This window comes from Crocuta crocuta, unplaced genomic scaffold, assembly GCF_008692635.1.
Source record: "Crocuta crocuta isolate KB4526 unplaced genomic scaffold, BGI_CrCroc_1.0 scaffold152, whole genome shotgun sequence".
NCBI lineage: Eukaryota > Metazoa > Chordata > Mammalia > Carnivora > Hyaenidae > Crocuta > Crocuta crocuta.
In genome coordinates, this window is record NW_027528798.1 from 4182391 (window position 1) to 4204289 (window position 21899).

The 21899-nt window shown below is 53.4% G+C and overlaps 2 protein-coding genes across 4 annotated transcripts; one reads left to right on the forward strand and one right to left on the reverse strand.

The window, feature by feature from the left end:
* Positions 1-74: 74 nt before the first annotated feature.
* On the forward strand, positions 75-4620 carry ELMO3 (engulfment and cell motility 3). Of its 3 annotated transcripts, XM_077755569.1 has the most exons (20): positions 75-320; positions 450-490; positions 597-669; positions 881-931; positions 1117-1286; positions 1372-1471; positions 1564-1715; positions 1803-1881; positions 2010-2060; positions 2149-2271; positions 2368-2499; positions 2603-2704; positions 2814-2922; positions 3031-3167; positions 3264-3427; positions 3527-3639; positions 3731-3835; positions 3936-4018; positions 4109-4195; positions 4284-4620. In XM_077755569.1, the coding sequence occupies exons 1-20, from the start codon at positions 243-245 to the stop codon at positions 4494-4496; spliced, it is 2163 nt and encodes a 720-aa protein (XP_077611695.1). In that variant the 5' UTR covers positions 75-242; the 3' UTR covers positions 4497-4620. The 3 variants fall into 3 exon arrangements, with proteins under 3 accessions (XP_077611695.1, XP_077611696.1, XP_077611697.1); XM_077755570.1 differs by lacking the exon at positions 881-931; XM_077755571.1 differs by lacking the exons at positions 75-320; positions 450-490; positions 597-669; positions 881-931; positions 1372-1471 and having other exon boundaries at positions 1200-1286.
* Positions 4621-6745: 2125 nt separating this feature from the next.
* Positions 6746-21862, reverse strand: LOC144224537 (uncharacterized). Its single transcript, XM_077755572.1, has 7 exons — positions 21831-21862; positions 18339-18440; positions 9525-10517; positions 8193-8408; positions 7920-8063; positions 7510-7727; positions 6746-7420 (listed from the first exon to the last, which is right to left on the reverse strand). The coding sequence occupies exons 1-7, from the start codon at positions 21852-21854 to the stop codon at positions 7252-7254; spliced, it is 1866 nt and encodes a 621-aa protein (XP_077611698.1). The 5' UTR covers positions 21855-21862; the 3' UTR covers positions 6746-7251.
* Positions 21863-21899: the final 37 nt, after the last annotated feature.

The following is a 21899-nucleotide window of genomic DNA, read 5'->3' on the forward strand; positions in this document are numbered from 1 at the left end:
CACCTTGCTGGAAAAGGAGGTGTGGCTGCTCTGGNCTCAGGGACTCCAACCCGGAACTAGTCTGGCTCCCTTGGGAAGGCCGCAACGCCAGTCCTGGAGCGATCCTGACCCTTGAATTCGGGCCAGGGGGTCCAGGTCTTGGACAGAGAGACGCCCTCGTTCTCGGAGGGACCAGACCAGGCACGCCCTCGGCCGGAGGTTGGACGGTCTGGAAACTACAGGCGCCCCCTCCCAGCCGGACCATGGCGCCCCCAAGGAACGTGGTGAAGATCGCGGTCCAGATGCGTGACGCCATCCCACAACTCATCCGGCTGGACCAGGTCACTCAGCCTGTCTGGCCTCCATTCACCCCACCACTCACCTCCGGGCCGCCCCCTTCCCCCGGAACTCCCAGGTTCCTCCCCAACTCCTCCCCACAGCTGCCCCATGAGTGACCTCTCCACTTGCAGGCAAAGCCTCTGGCCGCCGTGCTGAAGGAGGTGTGCGATGCGTAAGTACAGGGTACTGTACTTCCCAGGCGGGGGAGGGGAATGGGAGTGGGAGGGCAGAAGGCCGGGGACCCCCTACCTGCCTCACTGAGCCTCCTCTGCCTGCAGGTGGAGCTTGGCTCACTCTGAACGCTATGCCCTGCAGTTTGCTGATGGGCATAGGAAATACATCACTGAGAACGTGAGTCTTCCACTCCCTGCCAGGCCCATGTTCCACTGTGTGACATTCCCCCCACCTCCCCGCAAGCCCACCGGGTCCTGATTACTCAGACTTATCCCACTGTCTGGAATGTGATTTTTTCTGGACTCAAACCTTCCCTCACTGACATCCCCAACTGACCAATCCTCAGCACCCTTTTTGACTTCTCTCCCTTTCTTTCCATCTTCTCCAGAACCGCACAGAGATCAAGAATGGCAGCATCCTGTGCCTCAGCACTGCCCCAGTAATGCCCTTCCTGACCCCACCCTCTTTTCCTGTTCTTCTGTGCCTCCTTTCTGCCCATTCTCCTCTCTGCCCCAGATCTGGAGGCCCAGACTCCAGCTCCACAGTGCCCCACCTAGTGGACATCTGAGTCCCCACACCTCCATTTCTTCTACCCAAACTCCTCACCTCTCCCATCCCTGCCAGGACCTTGAGGCTGAGCGCCTGTTGGGTGGGCTGCAGTGTGGGAGCCGTGACAGGCGCCGGGAAACTCTGCAGCACCTCGTCTTGCTGGCCCCAGACATGACCTTTGCCCAGGAGGTCATCAGCCGTGATGGGCTTCAGAGACTAGGCACCATCATTGAAGACGGGGATGAGTGAGCACAAGACTCTTGTGGGTGGTGGACATGGTGGGGTTGGGGGTCCTGGTCTGGTCCTGCTCAGCCCCATGTGTCCCCCCAGCTTAGGGGAATTGCTGGCCCTCGCACTGAGGGCCTTCTTGGAGCTCATGGAACATGGCATGGTGTCTTGGGAGACGCTCAGCATCCCCTTTGTTAGGAAGGTGGGTTGCCTCTTCTGGGGGCATCAGGGGCAGGGTCAAGATCTGGCCTTCCATGGTGGTGAAATGCTAACAATCCTCTACCCCTGTTACAGGTGGTATGCTATGTGAACATGAACTTGATGGATGCCTCTGTGCAGCCCCTGGCCCTCAGGCTGCTGGAGAGTGTGACCTTGAGCAGCCCTGCCCTGGGCCAGCTGGTCAAGAGTGAGGTGCCACTGGATAGGCTGCTGGTACACCTACAGGTGTAAGTGTATGGGGGTGAGGGCAGAATACAGATGAGGGGAGTGGAATGAGACCTTGGCTAGCCAGCTGAGCCCTCTTCTTGCTCCAGGATGAACCAACAGCTACAAACCAAGGCTATGGCCTTGCTGACAGCCTTGCTGCAGGGGGCCAGCTCTACTGAACGCAAGGTGAGTGTCCCATCTGGTGGCTGGATGTGGGGGCAGGAGCTGGTGGGCACTGTGCCGTATCCTGGGACTGCAGGATGGGTGCTCATGGTGGGCCTAAATCATCTAACTCCCCTTCCCACCCAACACAGCACATGCTTGACTACCTGTGGCAGAGAAACCTTCGCCAGTTCATCTATAAGGTAGGAAGGACTGGGCTAGGTAGACCCCTCCCCACTTTCCCTCTCCCAGTAAGCCCATGCTCACACCCATGGGCTGGCTGTTCTCCAGAACATCATCCACAGTGCAGCGCCACTGGGAGATGAGATGGCTCATCATTTGTACGTACTGCAGGCCCTTATGTTGGGGCTGCTAGAGTCACGCATGCGGACGCCATTGGACCCCTACAGCCAGGTGGGTGCTTTTGGGGTGTGCATGGCTGGGGCCAGCCAGCAAATGGCCTTGAATCTATGATCCTGACACCCCCTTACCCCACTCCCATGACCCCAGGAACAACGGGAGCAGCTGCAGGCCCTGCGCCAGGCTGCCTTTGATCCGGAGGGGGAGTCTTTGGGGACTGGGCTGAGTGCTGACCGTCGCCGTTCCCTCTGTGCCCGCGAGTTTCGAAAACTGGGCTTCTCCGTGAGCAACCCCTACCTAGCTCCCCACCTCTGCCTCAACCCAGCGCTGCTGTTGTTCCAGAGGCCTGGGGTCCTTACTGAGATGTCTGTCCCCCTTTCCCCAGAACAGCAACCCCGCACAGGATCTAGAGCGAGTGCCCCCCGGCGTGTTGGCCCTGGACAACATGCTTTACTTCTCCAGACATGCACCTAGTGCTTACAGCCGGGTCAGTGATAGGGTGGATGGGATACGGCAGAATACCACCGAAGCAGAGTCCGTATTGCCTTAGCAACTTCCTATCCCATTCTCTGTTTCCACTACGCCACAAACAACAGTTTGTGTTGGAGAACAGCAGCCGTGAAGACAAGCATGAGTGCCCTTTTGCCCGGAGCAGCATCCAGCTGACTGTGCTGCTGTGTGAGCTGCTCCGCATTGGGGAGCCCTGTGAGTGGGACTGGGCACAACGTGTCCAGGAACGGGGGACGGAAGGGCAGAGAGGGCCAGGGGCTGCACACGCTTTCTCCCTGAGCCCCTCCTGCCCCCCTGCTCCAGGCTCCGAAACAGCCCAGGATTTTTCACCCATGTTCTTCAGCCAAGACCAGAGTTTCCATGAGCTCTTCTGTGTGAGCATCCAGCTGCTTAATAAGACCTGGAAGGAGATGCGGGCCACCCAGGAGGACTTTGACAAGGTAGGTGGGGTAGAAGCTAGGAGACCTGAGCCGGGGCAGGGGCTCTTCTGAGTAGGGGTCCAGAGCACAGCACTGAGCTGAACTTGGTGGCCCCAGGTCATGCAAGTGGTTCGGGAGCAGCTGGCCCGCACGCTGGCCCTGAAGCCCAGTTCCCTGGAGCTTTTCCGAACCAAGGTGAATGCACTCCCCTATGGGGAGGTGCTGCGGCTGAGACAGACAGAGCGGCTGCATCAGGAGGGCACACTGGCCCCTCCCATACTGTGAGTTGATGGGAGTGGGTCCCAATCCCGGCTCCACCACAGGCCTTGCCCCACCCAAGTCAGTCCCAGTCACCAAGCATCTCCTCCCTGACCCACCAGGGAGCTTCGGGAGAAGCTGAAGCCAGAGCTCATGGGCCTGATCCGCCAGCAGCGTTTGCTCCGCCTCTGTGAGGGGACACTCTTCCGGAAGATCAGCAGCCGGCGACGCCAGGGTGGTTGAGTTGGGGGGGAGGGGCAGAGTGTGGCTGGGTTGGGGTCAGGGCCCCTCTCGTCACTCCTTCCATCTTCCCTTTCTGCCCACAGACAAGCTGTGGTTCTGCTGCCTGTCCCCTAACCACAAGGTGCTGCAGTATGGGGATGTGGAGGAGGGTTCCAGCCCACCCACCCCTGAAAATCTGCCTGAGCAGCGTAAGAATGCGTCAGGGGTCAGGGTCAGCCACCTGTTTTCCCCAGGCCATATCACAGGACCACCTGGGTCCCAGTGATCAGCCCAGCCTTTTTCCTGTAGTCCCCGTGGCTGATATCAAGGCACTGCTAACAGGCAAAGACTGCCCTCACGTCCGGGAGAAGGGCTCAGGGAAGCAGAACAAGGTGAGTGTAGTGGAGGCCTGGGCTCCTTCCCACCTGCATCTGCCCTGCCCTGTTCCCTGCTCAGTGCTTTCTGATCCCTGGCTTCCCCAGGATCTCTATGAGTTAGCCTTCTCAGTCAGCTATGACCATGGGGAGGAGGAGGCATACCTCAACTTCATCGCCCCATCTAAACGGGAGGTGAGTGCCTGGGCCAGGCTGAGCTGAGTTGAGCAGATGGGCCGGGGAAGAGATGGGCAGACCCTCACGGAGCTGGCCCTGTCCCCAGTTCCACCTGTGGACAGATGGGCTGAGCGCCCTGCTGGGCAGTCCCATGGGTAGTGAGCAGACGCGGCTGGACCTGGAACAGCTGTTGACGATGGAGACCAAGCTGCGGTTGTTGGAGCTGGAGAATGTGCCCATTCCCGAGCAGCCGCCTCCCATCCCCCCGCCCCCCACCAATTTCAACTTCTGCTATGACTGCAGCATCGTTGAACCTTGACAGTGAGGTTGGCTGTGGGCCACAGCTGCTGACACTGTGGCGACCATGAAGGGTGGAGGGTGGAAAAGCCCAGACATCCTGACAAGCAGAGACTGCAATAGAAATAAAGTCTGCTTGGCTCTTATGTATGTGTCGAGCCAGTTCTGAAACCGTGGGCCAAGTCTGCCTTCAAACTTAGCTGGCAAATGTGATGGGCCATCAGGGCAAGGTCACTGCTTGTGGCCACAAACGTGGGCAGCCACAGTTGAGGGTGTTCTGCAGGAGGCCAGGGATAAGCTGGCCCTATTGTCCTTCCACCAGATGACTCCTCAGCCATCCTGAGTGCTGGGCCTACAGAGAGGGATGGCCTATGGCCTGGGGGGTACCAGTCAGTTGAGGGGGCTGTGGCAGGGCAGAAGGTATTGTCCTATGTAGATGCTTTCCTGGGCAGCATTAGCAGGGGCCTTGTCTGGGAGCCATATTTCCAAAAGGTTCCTGACAGTTTGAACTCGGTCTTCAGCCCTGCTTGGCCCTGCTCTGTGTCCTTTTCAAGGCCCTTTGGTGAGAGGCATGAAGGAATAAATGTGAAGCTAGGTCTGCTTTGTGCTGAAGGGCAAACTCAAGATTCCAAACGTGTCCCCATGTGGTGGAAGGATGTGTTGATTCTGATGAGGGAATTCAGTGCAGGAAGCCTTGCATTCTGATTCAAATCCACTGCAGCAGCAGGGTGTAGTGTGGGCCACAGATGGGCAAGACCCCTGGGGACAAAGTGGTGAGGGGCACTGGGCCCAACTGGAGGTCAGTCTCAGAGGCTAGCACACCAACCCACAGGGCAGGCTGAGAGCTGCCCCACTCTCTGACCTTCTCCATGTCTCTCACTACCGCTCTTTCCCAACACCACCTCAGTATCTTTTTAACAGTATTCACCATCAACATGTTACCTTGAAAACTGATGAAATGGCATCTCTTTGGAGAATGTGCTGGGAGAGCACCTGCTTCTGACTCGGGCCTCCAGGGCCCAACATGCCCACTCCTACGTTCAGAGACTTCCCACCTCAGTTGGAATAGTTCAACTTGGTATTGACTTCAAAATGGAAAATCGAGGTCAGGATCCCAGATGCAGTTAAGTCTTCTAATAGTATTAGTTCTTCCTCTCTGATGTCTCCATTCCCTTGTCCAGGCCACCAACATCGTGGCAAGAATCTCCTGACTTCCTGCCTTGCTCCTCCAGTCCTCAATACCCCAGGTACTTTCTCAAACATGAAGCTGATCTGATTACACACTCGCACACATACTACCCCCAACCTGTATTTTTCATTGCCTCCCTGTTGTCCATGGGATGGTGGTCATGGTTTCTCAACTGAGCAAAGTTGAGCTAAGATGGGTTACAGACACGTTGTGGTTTATGCCATCTAACAAAAGGCCTGTGGCTTGCAGAGTTCTCTGTGCTTGATCCAAGCTGGCATCCTCCCTGCTCCCTGCGGGATCCGCCCTTTCCTCCCCAGTGCCAGCTCTGGCCTGCACTGTGCATTTCCCTGGTCCTGATTGCCCTCTTCTTTCCCTTCTGCTCGTCTTTCACTGCCTTGAGTCTTTCCTTGATCTTGCAGGGCATGTTCGTCGCTCCCCTGGGTTCCCACTTCCAGGTGCTTGTTTCTCTATTTAGGCACACTCTGCACACTGGACTGTCTCTGTCTGTTGGCTTATTTGCCTCCCCAAATGACCAGGGCTCTGGGAAAGCTTTGGCACCTCTGAATCCCCACAAAGTACAGTCCCTGCAGGCACTCAGGCAGCCATGCTTGCTGGCCCTAGAACTGATGGATAGATGGACAAAGTGTGGGTGGACACATGGAGGGCAAAGCAGCTTCTCAGAGCTGCTGTTGAGAAGTCACTGGCGCTGTTTAGGAGGTTTGACTAGATGGCCTCTAATGACCTTCCCTAGCCAGACTTACTGTCCTCTTTTTTCTTTCTGAAGACAACTTCATTGCATCCTTAATCACTGTGCTCCTCGGGTCTGTCTGGGATGTGCCTTTGCTGCGGGCCATGCTTGGAGGCTCATGCGGGGAGAGGCCTCCAGGCTTCTAGTCTCTGGCCATGTTGGGGAAGAAGTTAGGACTTGCTGGGGGTGCCTGTGGTGCTTTGGGTAGGTGTAAAGAAGAAACTGTCTGTGTGCCTCTGGTGTTTTGTCCACGTGGTTCCTGGCTAGGTTGGGCTGTTTCAACTGAGGTAGGGAGGGAGGGGGCCCTGTAGCCTGAGAATTTCAGACAAGGAGGTGAGATCTGGAATTTTTAATCTTGTTTGGGTTTACAACAAAGTCTGTGGCTTGGCGGCTAAAACTCAGTGCTGGTAAGGGCTGGGAGAGCTCCTTATAGGGAACAAGGGGGAGGCACGGGCCTTAGGTGTGAGAAGTGGGCAGGACAAGAAGCACAGGTCGGCTCCTCTCCAACACCAGACGCATCCCACCTGTGGGCCTGGCCTTCAGATCCAGGCCTTGCCAGGAGAGTAGGAGCTGGCATGTCTATGGGCCTGTGGCAGCAACCGATAGCTGGAAGAGGCTCCTGCTGGGCTGTAGGGCAGACTGGGGCAGGAAGCCCCCTGTGCTGCCCTGGATTAGTTCTATCCCCAGTCCTAGAAAAGGGGTTTGTAGCTTGGGGAAGGGGCTTTGGGGTATTTGGCAGAGGAGGTTAGGAGGCACTGAGTCAAACTCTAGGTCAAGAGGCCAGGGCTGGGGACTCAGGGCAATAGAGGCTGAGCCACAGGGTTGGTTACTGACCTGCCCCTAGAGCGTCAAGGTCAGGTCAGCCCCTCCCACGAAGCGGGACTGGATGCAGGTCACCTGGGGCAGTTGGGCTTGGAAGTGCCTAACGGCAGTCATGCTGATACCAGGACACATGGCCACATCTAACATCCGGAGCTGCTTGCATGCCTGCCCAATGGTATCCAGAGTCCTGTGGGGAGGCCTCCAGTGAGTGCCTGACCCGGCATGGGGACCCAGCCCACCTCCTGTACTGACTTGTGGCATCATCAGACAACTCACTGCTTTGTGAGCTGAGGGCAGCTGGATAGGTTGAGGTGCTGCAGCCTCGGCCAGGAGCTGGCTGCCTGGGCCCAGCCCTCATCGCTGAGGAGGCTGCAGTGACTCAGCACCAAGCGCTCCAGGCTGGGGCAGCCCTTGGCCACAGCCACCAAGCCCTTGTCTGTGAGTGCTGGCAACAGGCTTAGTGACAGTTGCCTCAGCTGAGGGAACTGGAGCACCTGCAAGGATAGAGGTGACTAGTGGGAGGGTATGATAGGGCACTGGAGCCCAGGGCCCTTCCAGGCGCCCCCATCCCTAGCCAGAAGTAACAGAAGCCAATGGAACTTTTAACAAGCAGAGTGGGATGGCCTGGGCCTGGCTCTAGTGCCAGGATCCTCAGTCTGTCCACACGTCCAGCCCCAGTTCCACACCTTGGCCAAACTGGCATCAGTTAGCTTGCTGCAGGCTGTGAGGTCCAACTCCTGCAAGGCCCGCAGCATGAGCAGGGAAGGGCCCTGTGGCTGGGGAGAAGGGTCCTTGGGTCCCAAGGCCTGATGCTCCAGCTCTCCATGTAGCTGTGGGAAGAAGCTCCTGCTTCTCAGGTTCCTCCTGAGTTTGGTCCTCAGGTGGTCCAAGAGAGACACTCAGGAGGGGCAGGAGGGTAGCTGAACCCAGGGACTGCCCCCGCCTTCCATGACCTGCACCTGGGGCTCCTGTGTAGGCTCTTCACTTGGTTCTCTCAGTCCGAGAAGCCCCCAGTCTCGGAGCTCCTTGCACCAGGCCAGGCGCAGGACTGAGAGGTGGGTTAAGTAGGCACAGATGGCCTGCAGGGTCCTGTTGGTGAGGGCCACACAGGAAGATAAGTCTAGCACCCTGAGGTTTGGGCTCAGCACTGGGATCAGGGAGAGCACTGAGGCATCCTAGGAGGGAAGCGGAGAAGGGAGAGAACAATGAACAGGCGGCTTGTGCAGGGGTCCCCATGAAGGTTCTGCTCAAGATTCCAACCCCACAGGCAACAGGGAGCTACCAGTGGGTCCATGGAGGGAAGAAACAATCCCTGCGCTGGTGAAAGGTAGGGGTGGGACACCAGGAGGAGTTTGCTGGAGGACAAAGGCCTAGATTGGCTGGGGCAGGAAGGATGCAGGTGGAAGTTTCTAAAGTATCTGCTCTGGCTATACTCCCAGCCCCTGCTGAAGGTGTGGGCGGAGGCAGCCCTCTGACCACAGCTTATTGGACCCTCATTGGACATCTGACCCTAGCTGAACCAATCGGGTATGTTCCCTCTAGAATTTGAAGAACTCTGAGGTCACTGTGGGGGTTGGGCTGCCACCTGCCAGGAACAGGAGCTAAGGGCCGAATAGAGGAAGCTGGTTTGTAAAGAGATGCAGAGACCCATGGGAGAGCAGATAAAGAGACACATGGTGGTAACAGGAAGACAGAGTGGGGCGGGGCAAGAGAAGCACTTGTAGGGGAAAGGAGGAGATGGTTTTTGAGTTGGGAATGCCCTGGGCATATAGACAGTTTGAAAAAAATGATCCGCTAAAGAGAGAGAGACCGACATTGCCAAGTTAGGGATGCCACCCAGAGGGACAGGGCTGAGTCCTATTGAAGGAACTGGCTGCAGCCAAGAAATGACCCTGTGCCACATCATATTACCTCTGTCAGGCCCTGCCCCAGCAACCTCCCTGTGTAACCTTGGTGCCCATTCCTTGCAGACCCCTTCTTTCATCTTTCCTGCCTCCAGAACACCTGCCCTTGATGCCCCACCCAGACTGCAGGGGTCATTGAACACTTCGTATATGAGGTGCGTGCCACCTTGTGGGCTGGACCAACCTGGTGTCCTGGATGTCCCTCCATGGGGGACTGATGGGGGGAGTGCTGGCAGCAGCACTGTCTGTCCAGGCTCCTTTGTGTCCTAAGTTCTATTCTCACTACTGTTCCTTGCACATAAACATTGGGCAGTTCCTCCCTGCTGCCACATGTGCAGCTCCCCCAGCCCCAGCCCTGGAGAGGAAGGAAGGGGATGGTGTGCTCACCTTGAGTGAGGAGCAGTAGGCCAGGCTGAGAGAGGCCAGTGGGGCTGGAGCTCTGTGCCCCGAATCCAGGGCCTCGGCCAGGCCCTGCCCACTCACCAGGCAGCACCCTGCCAGGTCCAGCCTCTGCAGCTCCCGCAGGCCTCCCAGGGCTGTACATCCTGCATCCGTCAGCCGCTGCAGCTTCCTCAGGCTGAGGCGCTGCAGGTGCTCCAGGCCCCGGCTTATGGCCAGGAGTGCCCCATCGGCCACTTCTGAGCAGCCACTGAGGTCCAGGGAGGTCAGGCCTGATTGTAGGCGGCAAAGGGCGGCCACAGCCTCTGTGGAGAGGTCCTGGCAGCCGTGCAGGCTCAGCTCTTGCAGCTGCAGCCCAGCCACCTGACCCAGGGCCTGCAGTGCCTCAGGGAGCAAGCCAGTGCCACTCAGGTCCAGGGCGTGCAGCCTACCAGCCCTCTCCTTCACGAACCGCAGCAGGTTGTGGAAGGAGAGTTGGGAAGGGGAGGAGTCTCGGGGGGCAAAGGAGCCCCAGGCTGGGCCTAATTCAAAGGTGAGGTGACAGTAGGCCAAGGAGAGGCGCTCCAGGCTGGGGGCACAGCTGCTGAGCCGGTTGAAGCTGAGGTCTGTCAGGTCCCGCAGGCCAGCCAAGTTGAGCTCACAGAGGCCACTCAACACCACCTGGACCCGCTGTGCTGTCTCGGGCTGAGCTAGTAGCATGCCCGATGTGAAGAGGCTATTGCAGCCACTGAGGTCAAGGATACGCAGGGCTGGGCAGCCCAGGATCAGGGCCACGAAGGCAGCCTCCGAGGGGCTGCCCCCACTGAGGCACAAGCTCTGCAGGTGCGGGCCCAAGTGGTAGGCAATGGACTCCAGCACTTGGTGCGAAGCTGGTGAGTCATCCAGGTTGGTCAGGCTGATGCAGGTGATGCCCCTGAGGCCCAGGCTCTTGATGGCCGGGAGGGAGGCAGAGGACACAGGGATGCTGTACTGCACATTTGTCTAAGGGGCAGCAATAGGACTGGGGTTAGCCCTCTGGCTTGAGGGAGAGTTGGCCATCAGGTCTGGTGGCCAGTCACTGGCAGGTAAGGGAAGGACCCTATCACAATGGGGACCACTGTGCTGTGCGGTATCATGTGTGGTTGAAGGAGACAAGTCACTCTGGGGCTCAAAGGGGATGACTTGAGGGGAGAGCAGGAAGATTAATGATAGATGGGACTGGATGCCTACAGAGGGGTAGGGACAGAGTGGGGAGTTGGCATGCTGGGCACAAGGGGCCGGGAGTGGCCTAGAGGAGAGCCAGTGAAGCCCCCAGGGGGCAGAAGGACTAAGTATGCTAGATCCCAAACTTCAGGCCTTTCAGAAGGTAGCCCTGAGACCCACAGACTAAGCTCCTACTCCAGGGAGTCAGAGCTCTGCATTAGCTAAGCAACCAGCCTCCCTTGCTTTCTCAAGAGCATATAAATAGCCCTCAGAACAGCTGAAGGCAGTAAGAAGCAAAGCAGTTGTCACTCACCACCACCCTGGGTGGCCCAGGTGCCAGAAGTCTAGGGCAGGCAGTGAGGCCTAGGTCCCCTGGTGGCCTCAGTATCTTAGCCACATGAATGCTTGCAAAAATGGGTTTTGTGTGTAAGCAAAAATGTGTGCATACACATGTGCATATGTGTGTGTGCACCCCAACATGTGTGGGCCCTGCAGGCTCCAGAATTCAAGATGTGCTTGTGATCCTTGAGGTTCGTCTCAGGAGTGTCCATCTTCTTCGTCTAGGTAAGGAAAGAGAACCCTCCCATTTCTGTGGGTGGAAACTAAGAGAATGAATCTTAAGGTGCCAAGAAAGTTGGGCTGGCCCTGCTGTGGACGAACAGGGAGGGAGAGTGGAAAGTCCATGGCTGGTGTGGGGTGGGGCCTGGAGGTGAGCTCAGGGTAAGTCAGGAGAACAGGCTGGCCTGTGTAGGCATTTGGGGAGCCCCAGTTTTCATAGCACCTTCGCTAATTTTGTGCCAAAGGGAAGTTGGGACAGGTCCCTGGGGAAAAGGTGTGGGGAAGGTGTAGCAGACATCTCTACCCTTGATGCATGCCCAGGTTGCAGGCAAGCAGTATTCAAAAGCTCTTGCATTAATGCATCAACATGATCCCAATGCAGGAAAGCAAGCTCTCTAAAAACCTGTCCTGTCAGTTACTGCAAGAACAAACGATGTTCCCCACGCCTACCCCACAGAACATTGTCAAAAGAAAACCATAAAGGTAGAAATGACATATAATATATACTCCTGTAAGATACTTATTAACAGGATTCTTCTCAGGAAGACACATGAAATTCATTCCTGGGTGTAGAAACCAGGCTGGCTTCTGTCACAGAGAGAAGCAGACACCTATGGCTGTCATCATGGGAAGGAGTGTATGGTAAGAAATGGGGGCCTGGGGTACCTGGCTGGCTCAATTGGTGGAGCATGTGACTCTGGATCTCAGGGTCATGAGTTCAAGCCCCACTTTGGGCATGAAGCCTAAAAGGAAGGGAAGGGAAGAAATGGGAGCCAGCTCCTGACTACTTGCCCAGGAATCTGAGGTCAAACCGGGCTCCTTGTCCAGACCCCATTCCAGGAAGTAGGGATTGTGGATGAGAGGCATTGTCCCTCTTGTGGACACTGGGAGACAGTGGAATAGTGGGAACATCAAGGGCCTGGGCTCCTCTCTCAGATTTAAAGAGAGCGGGAAGATCCCAATGGGTGGGGAAGATGATGCAGGGCAATGATGAAAAGATCAGGGAGAAAAGGTTCTAGAAAGGAATGGTAAAGCAGACCTCTAGCCGTTTGGAAGTCCAGACTACAAGGAGCCAGTCTGATAATGAAGAGTATGCTGTGACTGCAAGTGCAGAGCAGGGCTGGTTGCCAGGCAGCGCCACCCCCACCAACACATCCTGTGCCCCCACCGTCCCACCTCCAGGCACCCGCAGTCCTTCTTTCTCTTGCTTCCTGAGCCTTGGCAGCCAGGAATGTTCTCATGTCCTCCCCTCTCCCACAGCCTCCTTATGAACAGGTAGATGAACAGCTGAAGGGGAGCAATGGCGGTCAGCCTAGAGTCCAAGTCCAGGGTCAGCTAGTGGCAGTAAAACCTATCAAATAAAGGGGCAGGGCCTGTTGTAAGAGGCTTCCAGTAGCTACTGGGAGAGGGGTGTGTGTGTGTGTGTGTGTGTGTGTGTGTGTGTGTGTGTGTGTGTGTGTGTTGAGATTTAAGACTGCCTCCTTGCTCCCCACTGTTTTTCTTGATGGAGAGGGGGCAGCCTCTAAGCCATCACCCAGGTGGTCTGCCCTGGACTCAAAGTGCAGGTGCCCAGAAGCAGCCTTTTAGTGATATTTACCATCTGTGGGATGCAGAGCAGCAGGCAGAAGAAGCGGGCTCCTGGATTCTGGTCTTTAGCCCCTTCCTAGGCCCTAGGAAGATGCTTCTTGAGGTCCAAAGGAGGACTGCAAGGGTATCTGCTCTAGCTTCAGCTGCCCCATCCATAAGGAGCCAACTAACCCCCTATCTCCTCCTTTTGCAATGCAGACATCTTAAGAGGAAATGCTGTCATTTGGAAAATGCCCTACATCTGCTAAAAGGGGCATATATCCCTTGACTGTGAGAGGCCAGGACTTCATTATACCTAGTGAAGCCCTGAGCTGAGATTGCAGGCTTGTGTGCAGGATTGGAAAGTTGTCTGATAGAGAAATGGCTCTCCCATCTGCTGGCATAGGAATCCAAAACAACATGCCTGTTCTCGAGAAGAAAGTGTATGCCCTGGCACCCAGGGGCTTTGGTCTATAGAGAGGAGTTAGACATCGGGGGTCATTTCCAGAGGCTCCCTGGGGCCATTATAAACACCCCAGGCAAGAGAAGGCAGTGGAGGGCAGATGCTGAGCTGTCTTGAGTTCTTCATAGAGACCAACCCAGTGGCAGGCAACCAGGCTCTCCCTGGAATGGGCAGATCTGATGTGGGGGTGGGCAGGGGGCATTGCCTTTGTCTACCTTCTTTTTTGAGAAAAATTAGGATTAAGTGGGGGTACATCTGGGAGAATAAGAAGTCACCAATCCAGCATCCTTGCCTGGCCTGGTGAGGCATAAAATCCAGCCATGCCTTGGTGAACCAGTATCTTTGGGAGCACCTACTAGCAAGGGGCACTGCTTCCTTATCAACCTGCCCACATCTGAGCCCTCAGAGATGAGTCCTGACGATAAATTCTGCAAATTGCTCTCTGGGACGTGGTTGTGGTAGGATGTCAACAGAACCCTAGATGCCATGTACTTGTGGCCTGGCCATCCAGTGCTCCCAGCCTGGGTGGGGCTGAGTTTTACAGAGCCACCAAATAGCTCTTGGTCAGCATCCCATCTGGGCCTCACAGTTAGCTGGAGGAGCCCCAGTGCTATGATCTTAAACTCTGCCCCTGGCCTCTTTCTCCTCACTCCCTTATCCTATTCTAATCTTTTTATTTTTTTAACGTTTTTATTTATTTCTGAGAGAGAGAAACAGCATGAGCAGGGGAGGGTCAGAGAGAGAGGGAGACACAGAATCCGAAGCAGTTTCCAGGCTCCAAGCTAGCTGCCAGCACAGAGCCCGACACGGGGCCTGAACCCATGAACTGTGAGATCATTACCTGAGCCGAAGTTGGATGCCCAACTGACTGAGCCACCCAGGCGCCCCTATCCTATTCTAATCTATTCCTTCCTGACTGCCCACTTTGCTTCTCCTGCCCTTTCCTTATTTGCTGGACTCAAAGAACCTCTGCCCTGATTGCTTCTCCTTGGGGTCCTGTGGCCCTGCCTGCCATGTTGCTGTGCCCTTTCTTCTTGCCCCCGACCCTGCCAGCGATGATGAGACCTCTGCCTCCTCTGGGTCTATGCTGGGAGTACAGAATTCCACCTCTGGAAGCCACAGTCTCCCCTCTTGCCTCCCCCACTGCTACCTCCTCCCCACCTTCTGGCTCTCTTCTCATCCCTCTCAAGGTTTCTCTCCATGCCCACCATTCTCTCCAGCCCCTGACACAAGTGCAGCAGCCTCCACTCGCTTTCGCCTTCTCACAGATGACCTCTTCTGTTTCAGAGAGAAGCCAAAGCCATCAAGTGGGAAGGCCCTCGCTTTTTTCCCTGTTCATATCCACCAGCCATCAAGACCCATCCTGACACCCTTCCCTCTCTCACTCCTAATCCCCTTCTCTGGGCCTACTGGGCCTGACCCACCTTCTCCCATGGGAACTCGCAGTCCACTGCTTCTTCCTCAGTTTACAAATACCCCAGAGTCACAACAAAAGGCCTCCCTTGATTCTGCCTCCCTCTCCTCATCACTCCTGCTTCTCCCCTTTCCTCTGCAGTCAGACCTCTTGGAAGCCTGTGGGCATACCTACACCTGAGCTAGCTACCTTTCTACCCCTTGCCTCACCCACTTACCCGTCCAGCAAGTTATCAACACCCGGGGGCCTCCTCTGCACACCTCCTACAAGTGTCCTTTCTGCCATGTCACCTGTTGTGGATGACCAGTTTCCTCCATGCTATCTCCCACTGGGGGCTCTGTGGCTCTGCCTGCCTGGCTCTCCTCCTACCTTCTAGCCTGTCCCCCATCAGCCTCTTTTGGGGTCATCAAAGAAGAGAGAGAGTGAGTTCCTCATGGTATGTTCCACCCCACCACACATACACACACATGCACACTCTCTGCTCTCCTCCCCCTGCACCCTGGCAGACTGCACTTCATCCCAGGCCAACGACTGTAGCTGCAGACCCTGGGAATTAGTTACCTGATGGAACTTGCCAGATACATGGGTGCAGCATGACCGCCTCTGAAGTCACTGTCTTATCCCCCAGTGATGCCCCTTTTCCTTAATTCTCAGTGCCCTCTACCAAGTCACCCAAGTCAGAGATCTGGGAGCCATTCTAGATCCTTCCCTCACTCTCCACATTCATGGTGACCAAAGTCCTTTCCATCTCATTTCTCTGATACACTGCAGCATGTCCCTCTGCTCCTGCCTCATTGCTTGTGCTCTAGTTCAGGTTCCTGTATTGTCTCTGAGAAATACATTACAGCAGTTGCCCCGTTTTGAGGGTCCTGGCCCTCAGTCTTTCTGGCTCCATTCTAGCCTTGGTACTGTCACCAGGTGATCTTTATAAAAGGCAAACTGACTATGCTCTTCAGATCCCTTGATGGTTCTTCACTCCATGCGACGGAGGCTGAGCTTCTTAGCCAGCACTGGAGCCCTGCCTACCTCTTCAGGCCCAGCTTTCCCACACCCGCCCCCTCTTCCTCCTCAGCCCTGGCTCTGGGAATGGCAACTTCTTATTGTTGTCTCATGGTGCCATGCCTCCGCTTGGCTGCTTTTTCTGTTGGTTATAGTGATGGGTATGAGGGTTGTCTTACCTCTCACCTACTCCTGTTTGTCTATTTAGCAAATATTTATTCCTCTCTCTAGTTTCAGCCCAGGCACCCCTTTCTCCATTAAATCTTTTCTGAATCTTCTCTGATCCCCCGTGTGCCTTACAAGACTCCAAGTGCAGCACCCCTACTCACTGAGTGAGTGAGCCACTCTCTGAGAAGCTCTGGCAACTCTCCCACTTCCTTCTGCCCTGCTGAGGTCCCTGCCTCTACCTCTCTTTTTACTTCCCTATGACAATGTGGCCCCCAGATTCACTCAGCAAAGAGGCCACTAGCTTCAGAGAAACTTCTTCAGCAAACTGCTCCATACTGCCACTTCCTGAGCAGGAGGGGTGACATCCTCCCACCTTATCCAAGACCAGGCTTCGTATCACCTCAGGTGGCATCTGCCATTTCTCACCTCTCTTCTTCATACATTCACATTCGCCCCTCCTCTAGGATTCTCTTCAGCATATGAACACATTTGAGATTTCTCCTAATGAAAATGCTTTCATCTAGTCCTCTCAGCCTCTCATTATTGCCCCATTTATTTCCTTCCTTTCTTGGGGAAATTTCTTGCAAAGGAGCTCAACTGTCTATACTGCCCTTCTTATCTTATTCATTCCTCCACAGACCTGGCTTTCCCCCCAGATGCCAAATGTTGCTGAAGTCACTGGGGACCTCCCTGGACATCATACATCACAGATACTATCTGTTCTTTATTTTCTGGACTCTTCATCCACTCCACACTGTAAATGCTCTCCACTTTTGACTTTTGCCCCCTCTTCTCACTGGACTCTTCTCTGTGTCTCACTGTTGCCTTCTCCTTCCCATGCCCGTAGACTGGTGTACTCCCCCTGGGCATACTGTGGCCTGCTCTTCCTCTGGATCTTCATGTGATCCCTGGGGCAAGTTACTTAAATCCATGCTTTCAACCTCCACCCATTCTGTAATGATATTTATTACCAAGACCCTTCTTTATTATTATTTATTTATTACCGAGATCCTTCTTGAATTCCTCACTCAGAAATTCAATAACCAACTGCATCTCACCACAAAGATGTCTCATACTTCAAATTTTCAACAAGTCCAATCAAATATCTTTACACACTAACTAAGCTCATGATACAGGATAGATAACATGACAGCAGACCCTACGTGTATACACACATTTAATGTGTGACAGAGGAAGGGTCCAATCCAGCAGGGAAGGGGAAGATTATATATAAATGGTATTAGGGCTATTTGAAAACTATTCAGTTTAGCTTCTTACCTCAGAGAATAAATCAAAATAAATTTCACCAATTAAAAAATTACTATAAAATTTCAAACCATAAAACAGAAGAAAAGATTGTGTTGTGAACCTAAAATCTCTCTAAAAAATAGAGCCTAATTAGAAAAGAGAGAGAGAAATATGAGTGTATATCAAATCACTGAGGAGGCAAGGGGTCTCCAAGTTTAAAAAGCAATGGCAAAAATAAGAAAACAAAAGATGTTCAGGATCCACAACATAGAAAGTTAACCTCTGTATCTCATAAATAAGCACATATCTACAAATCATATTCAAAGGCAAATATATTAGGAATATATTTCAATGAATACATAAAAGATTAATCTCTTTAATATATAAAAGGTTCATACAAATGGATAAGAAAACTATTAAGATGCCAATGATTAAATGGATAAAGAACATGAATAAACATGAGAAGAAAAGAGAAATGGTCAGCTAATGAGGAGGCTGTTCAACCTCAGCAATCAAAATTAAAACAAACAAGGAGCTATCACTGCTTCAAACTGTTACAGATGTCTGCTCGCACTTCTGAGCTAGGCTGTCTCCCCACAACTGATTCACCCTCTCCAGTCCACTCTGCACTGCACATCAGACCATGTCACTCCCCTGCCTTAAAGGCTCCGTGATGGTAATCAGGATGGAACACCAGCAATAGTGCCAGCTTGCAGTCTGACCTCTTGTTAGCTTCATCTCCCACCACTTCTAAGTTCTAGTCATATGGAACTTGTGTGGTCATTTTCAGAACTATTTCACACCTTGGTGCCTTCACCTGTGCTGTTACCAGTCCTGGAAGACCAACCTTCACCCTTATCCTATTCCATGAGGAAGCCTTCCCTGATGCTGCTGCTCTCCTTTAGATGCCCTTCTTCCTGTTCTTCCCTTCATTCCAGTGTCATAGCACCAAGCACACAACATCACCATCACTCACGTACTTGTCTTTCTCCTTCACTGGACTGTGAGCTCCTCTGGGCAGGGGTCTATGTCTTATTCATCTGTAAAGTCTCAGTACTGTACCCAGAGCCAAGTATGTATGAGTGTAACATATGTATGAACATGTGTGCATGGATGGATGGATGGATGATGTATGAGCAGGGCCACAAGCAGTTCTGAAGTGAGAGACAACTGAGAATGGGCCAGATGAGGGTAGCCACCTTACCTCCCGAAGTGCATTCTGGGCTGCACAGTACCAAGCCCGATTCACGAGGGAGGCCTCTTTCTGATCTGACAGAGGCAGGAAGCTCAGAATATATGTGAGCATCTGAGGGAAAAAGACAGGACATTGGGAACTGTTAGAGCTGGGAGCCTTTTGAACCTTCTCCATCTGGTAGAATAGTAGGTCTGAGGGGACTGGAACCCTGGCTTCTAGTTTATCTTGAATCCTAAGCTTCATGGGGTCTTCACTTCCCCTCTCCAGACTCCAATGATCTTTCTTGTGAACAAACCATTCCGAATGAGCCCCGCCCGGATGCAGGTTTGTACTGATTGATAAAAACCAAACTTCCCACTCAGTTTGGTAAAAACAGCCTGGGCATTGGGACTAGATAAACCTAGTTCAAATCCTTACCTATCTATCACCTGACCTCTCTGAATCTTATTTTTCTAATCTGTAAAATGGCAAATGTAGTGAGATCTAAATGGGTTATGGTGAGCATTAAGTAACATAGTAAAAGGTCTGGTGTAGGACTTCAGACATAGCAAGTCAGGTCTCCTCCTTTGATCTTCGGAAGCCACACCTCCTGCCATCATAGGTCAGTCTCTGGGTCTTCCCTCTTTCCCCGTCTTCTCCACTGCCAACTCGCCTTCTCAGCTGCCTATTAAGCTATGAAACAGCCCAGGTACTTAGGCTGCCAGTCCACCTATGCTCTGTGAGGCTGGAGTCATGAGGTTGGAGGCCCTACAAGGGACTGGGAAAGGAGGCGCCTGTGAGGCCAGGAATGATCTAATATTAACTATTCTTTTCTTCTGGAATCCTCTCTCCTGGACTATTGTGACACTGTTTTCCAGGGTTCCACTCATCACTCCAGTTGCCCTGTTTCTGGATTCTCCTGTGGCACCCAGGGTTCAGACCTGAGTCTTTCAATTTGTTTACTTTTGAGGATAATAAATTCATTTGCATGGCTCCAACAGTTACCTCTACAGGAATAACCAACAATTCAATTGTTGAATTGTCTCATCATTCATGTGCTGGTCCAGTGTTACCAATTGTCCGCAGGATCCTTCGTCTAAATGTTTTACTATCACCTTCATCTCAACCAAAATTCATATTCTGTCTAAAGCATCCTCTCTTCCCAACTTTCCAGTATCTGAACTTCAATACCAACAGTGCATCTTACCTGAAGATCCTGATACTCTTCATGCTCTTCTGTCCCTTGCTACCAGATACAGGTGTTCAGCACAGGTTTTAGGCCACGCTAACTTAGACTCATTCAAATCCCCACTCTACTACTTTCAAGCTCTGTGACTTACGTGATCTCAGGCAAGGTAACTGACCTCTCTTAGATTCAGTTTCCATACTATATATAGGTGTGTGTGTGTGTGTGTGTGTATATATATATATATATATTTAATAGATGTGTTCTTGACACCTAGTAGGTGTTCCATAAATGGTTGCTGGATTGCTGTTACTAATATTTCTATCACTGAAACTTTATTTTTTTTAATTTTTTAAAATGTTTTATTCATTTCTAGGAGAGAGAGACAGAGAGAGAGAGACAGCGTGAGCAGGGGAGGGTCAGAGAGAGAGGGAGTCACAGACTCTGAAACAGGCTCCAGGCTCTGAGCTGGCAGTCAGCACAGAGCCCGACGCGGGGCTCGAACCCACGAACCGCGAGATCATGACCTAAGAGAAAGTCGGACGCTTAACCGACTAAGCCACCCAGGCGCCCCTCTATCATTGAAACTTTAGCACCTCAGTAGCCCAGATCTTCATTACCCCAGAACTGGGGTCCTTCTACAATCTCCCACCTGCCTCCAGGCTCATCCTTGCTAGTCATTCTGCATACTGTGACAAGGCTACCTTTCTTTAAAAACAAACAAAACAAACCAAAACAAAACACCGTTCAGTCTTAGGATATTCCTGATGAAAACCTTTAGGGTGCCCCAGTACCCTCAGGACAAAATTTCCACTTTTGGGTCAGTACTGCCAGGCCCTATGCCTGACCAGACCCCTGATCCCAGAGCTTCCCCAGTTCATTCTCCCCACCGTCATACAAACATAACATGTCTATTACCTTTTGCCTATGTGTGTCTCTTTCCTGGAATGCCCTTCCTTAACCTTGACCTCACCAGAGCATTCTAATCTCTTCTTCCTTTCTCTGATTCCTAGCACCAGAAGGTACTCAGTCAATACTTACTGGATTGAACTAAAGATGAAAATATCTTTATTTTCACCAAAGCCCTCTACTTCTATTTTCACCAAAGCTTTGCTCAGGGAAAGGATGGGGAGATAAAGCAGATCACTTTATCTGAGAGGACTGGGGACTGGGGAGAACGGCCTTCTAGGCCAGGAAAGGCTAAGCATGGGGAAGAGAACACTGATGGGATTGGGACTGACTAAGCCCCCAACCCCAGGGGAAGGCAGGGAAGCCTATCTGAGCCAAGTTAAAACAGTGGCAATCCTGTCTTATGGGGATCAGCAACCAACCCAAAAAGCAAAGGGAGAGGGCAATACACCTGTCCTCACTGAGGGGAGGGAGCATGATTCTTTGAACTGAGAAAGGGGTAACTTTTCTAGAGGGAAAAGGAAGCAGTGATAAGGATGAAGTGGCCATCCCATGAACCCCACCCTAAGGGGCTACTGGAGATAAAACTGGTCATTCCTAGTATCTATGGGGATGGAGTAAACATCCTCTGGAGCTCAGGAGATAAAGGATGCCATGGAAGAGGACTCAACCAAGTGGGAGCTGTCCTATTCTTGCTAAGGGGAAAGAGCACCATTCCAGGGCCAATGAGGAAATTGTGATTTGCTTCCCATGGGCAGCGGGAGAGGGCTGCACCAACTCTCAAGGCAAAAGGGCTGGAAAGACCATCCCAAGAGGCCACTGGGAACAAAATCTGTTCTCTGTCTCCGACCAATGGAGGCAGAGTTGTCTTGCTCCAGATTAAGGAAAAGACGCAAACTTCCCACGGGGTGAAGGAGGTAGGGGCGGCCATCACTAGGGGCCAAGGGCGTGGGGAGCAGGCCTGTCCTCGGTGAAGTAATTCAGCGATTGTGCCTGGTATTGATGGAAGGGGGCAGTCTGTTTCCCACCGCCAGGGGGAGGGGCAAAGGGAATGAAGTGATCATCCCAAAGAGGCCAACGAAGATACGGTCGATTACCCTTTGGGGACGATGGTATGGAACGGTCATCTTCCAGAACTGAGGGGGGAGGGGCGGCCATCGCTAGAGAGGTAGGTAGGCTGAGACCCTGTCCTCGTTGAGGTGACAAGGCCGATGAAGGTGGAGAGAATGGCTCCCCCAAGCTAAGGGGATAGGGTGGCCCAAAGACGGGACCGTTACCCATGGCCAGGACATCCTGGGATCTCTCAGGCGGGTAGTTTCCGCCAGGCGGGCGGAGGCAGGCGAGCTGTCTGACAGCCCCTCCCCACAGCCCGGGACCCCGGGGGCGGAGCTTGTCCCAAGCTAGGCCTGAGGGTGGCCTCCTCTCACCTCCAGGGGCAGCGACTCCGCCATCGCATTCCAGCCGCCACCGCCCCCGTGCAAGGCTTTCTGGGAAAT

Coding starts and splice junctions, on each gene's coding strand:
- ELMO3 (XM_077755569.1), top strand. CDS start 243: ATGGCGCCCCCAAGGAACGTGGTGAAGATCGCGGTCCAGATGCGTGAC. Junction 491..596: donor CTGAAGGAGGTGTGCGATGC/GTAAGTACAGGG, acceptor CTCTGCCTGCAG/GTGGAGCTTGGCTCACTCTG. Junction 3,428..3,526: donor ACACTGGCCCCTCCCATACT/GTGAGTTGATGG, acceptor CTGACCCACCAG/GGAGCTTCGGGAGAAGCTGA.
- LOC144224537 (XM_077755572.1), bottom strand. CDS start 21,854: ATGGCGGAGTCGCTGCCCCTGGAG. Junction 18,441..21,830: donor CGGAGTCGCTGCCCCTGGAG/GTGAGAGGAGGC, acceptor TTTTTCCCTCAG/ATGCTCACATATATTCTGAG. Junction 8,064..8,192: donor AGCCTACACAGGAGCCCCAG/GTGCAGGTCATG, acceptor TTCTTCCCACAG/CTACATGGAGAGCTGGAGCA.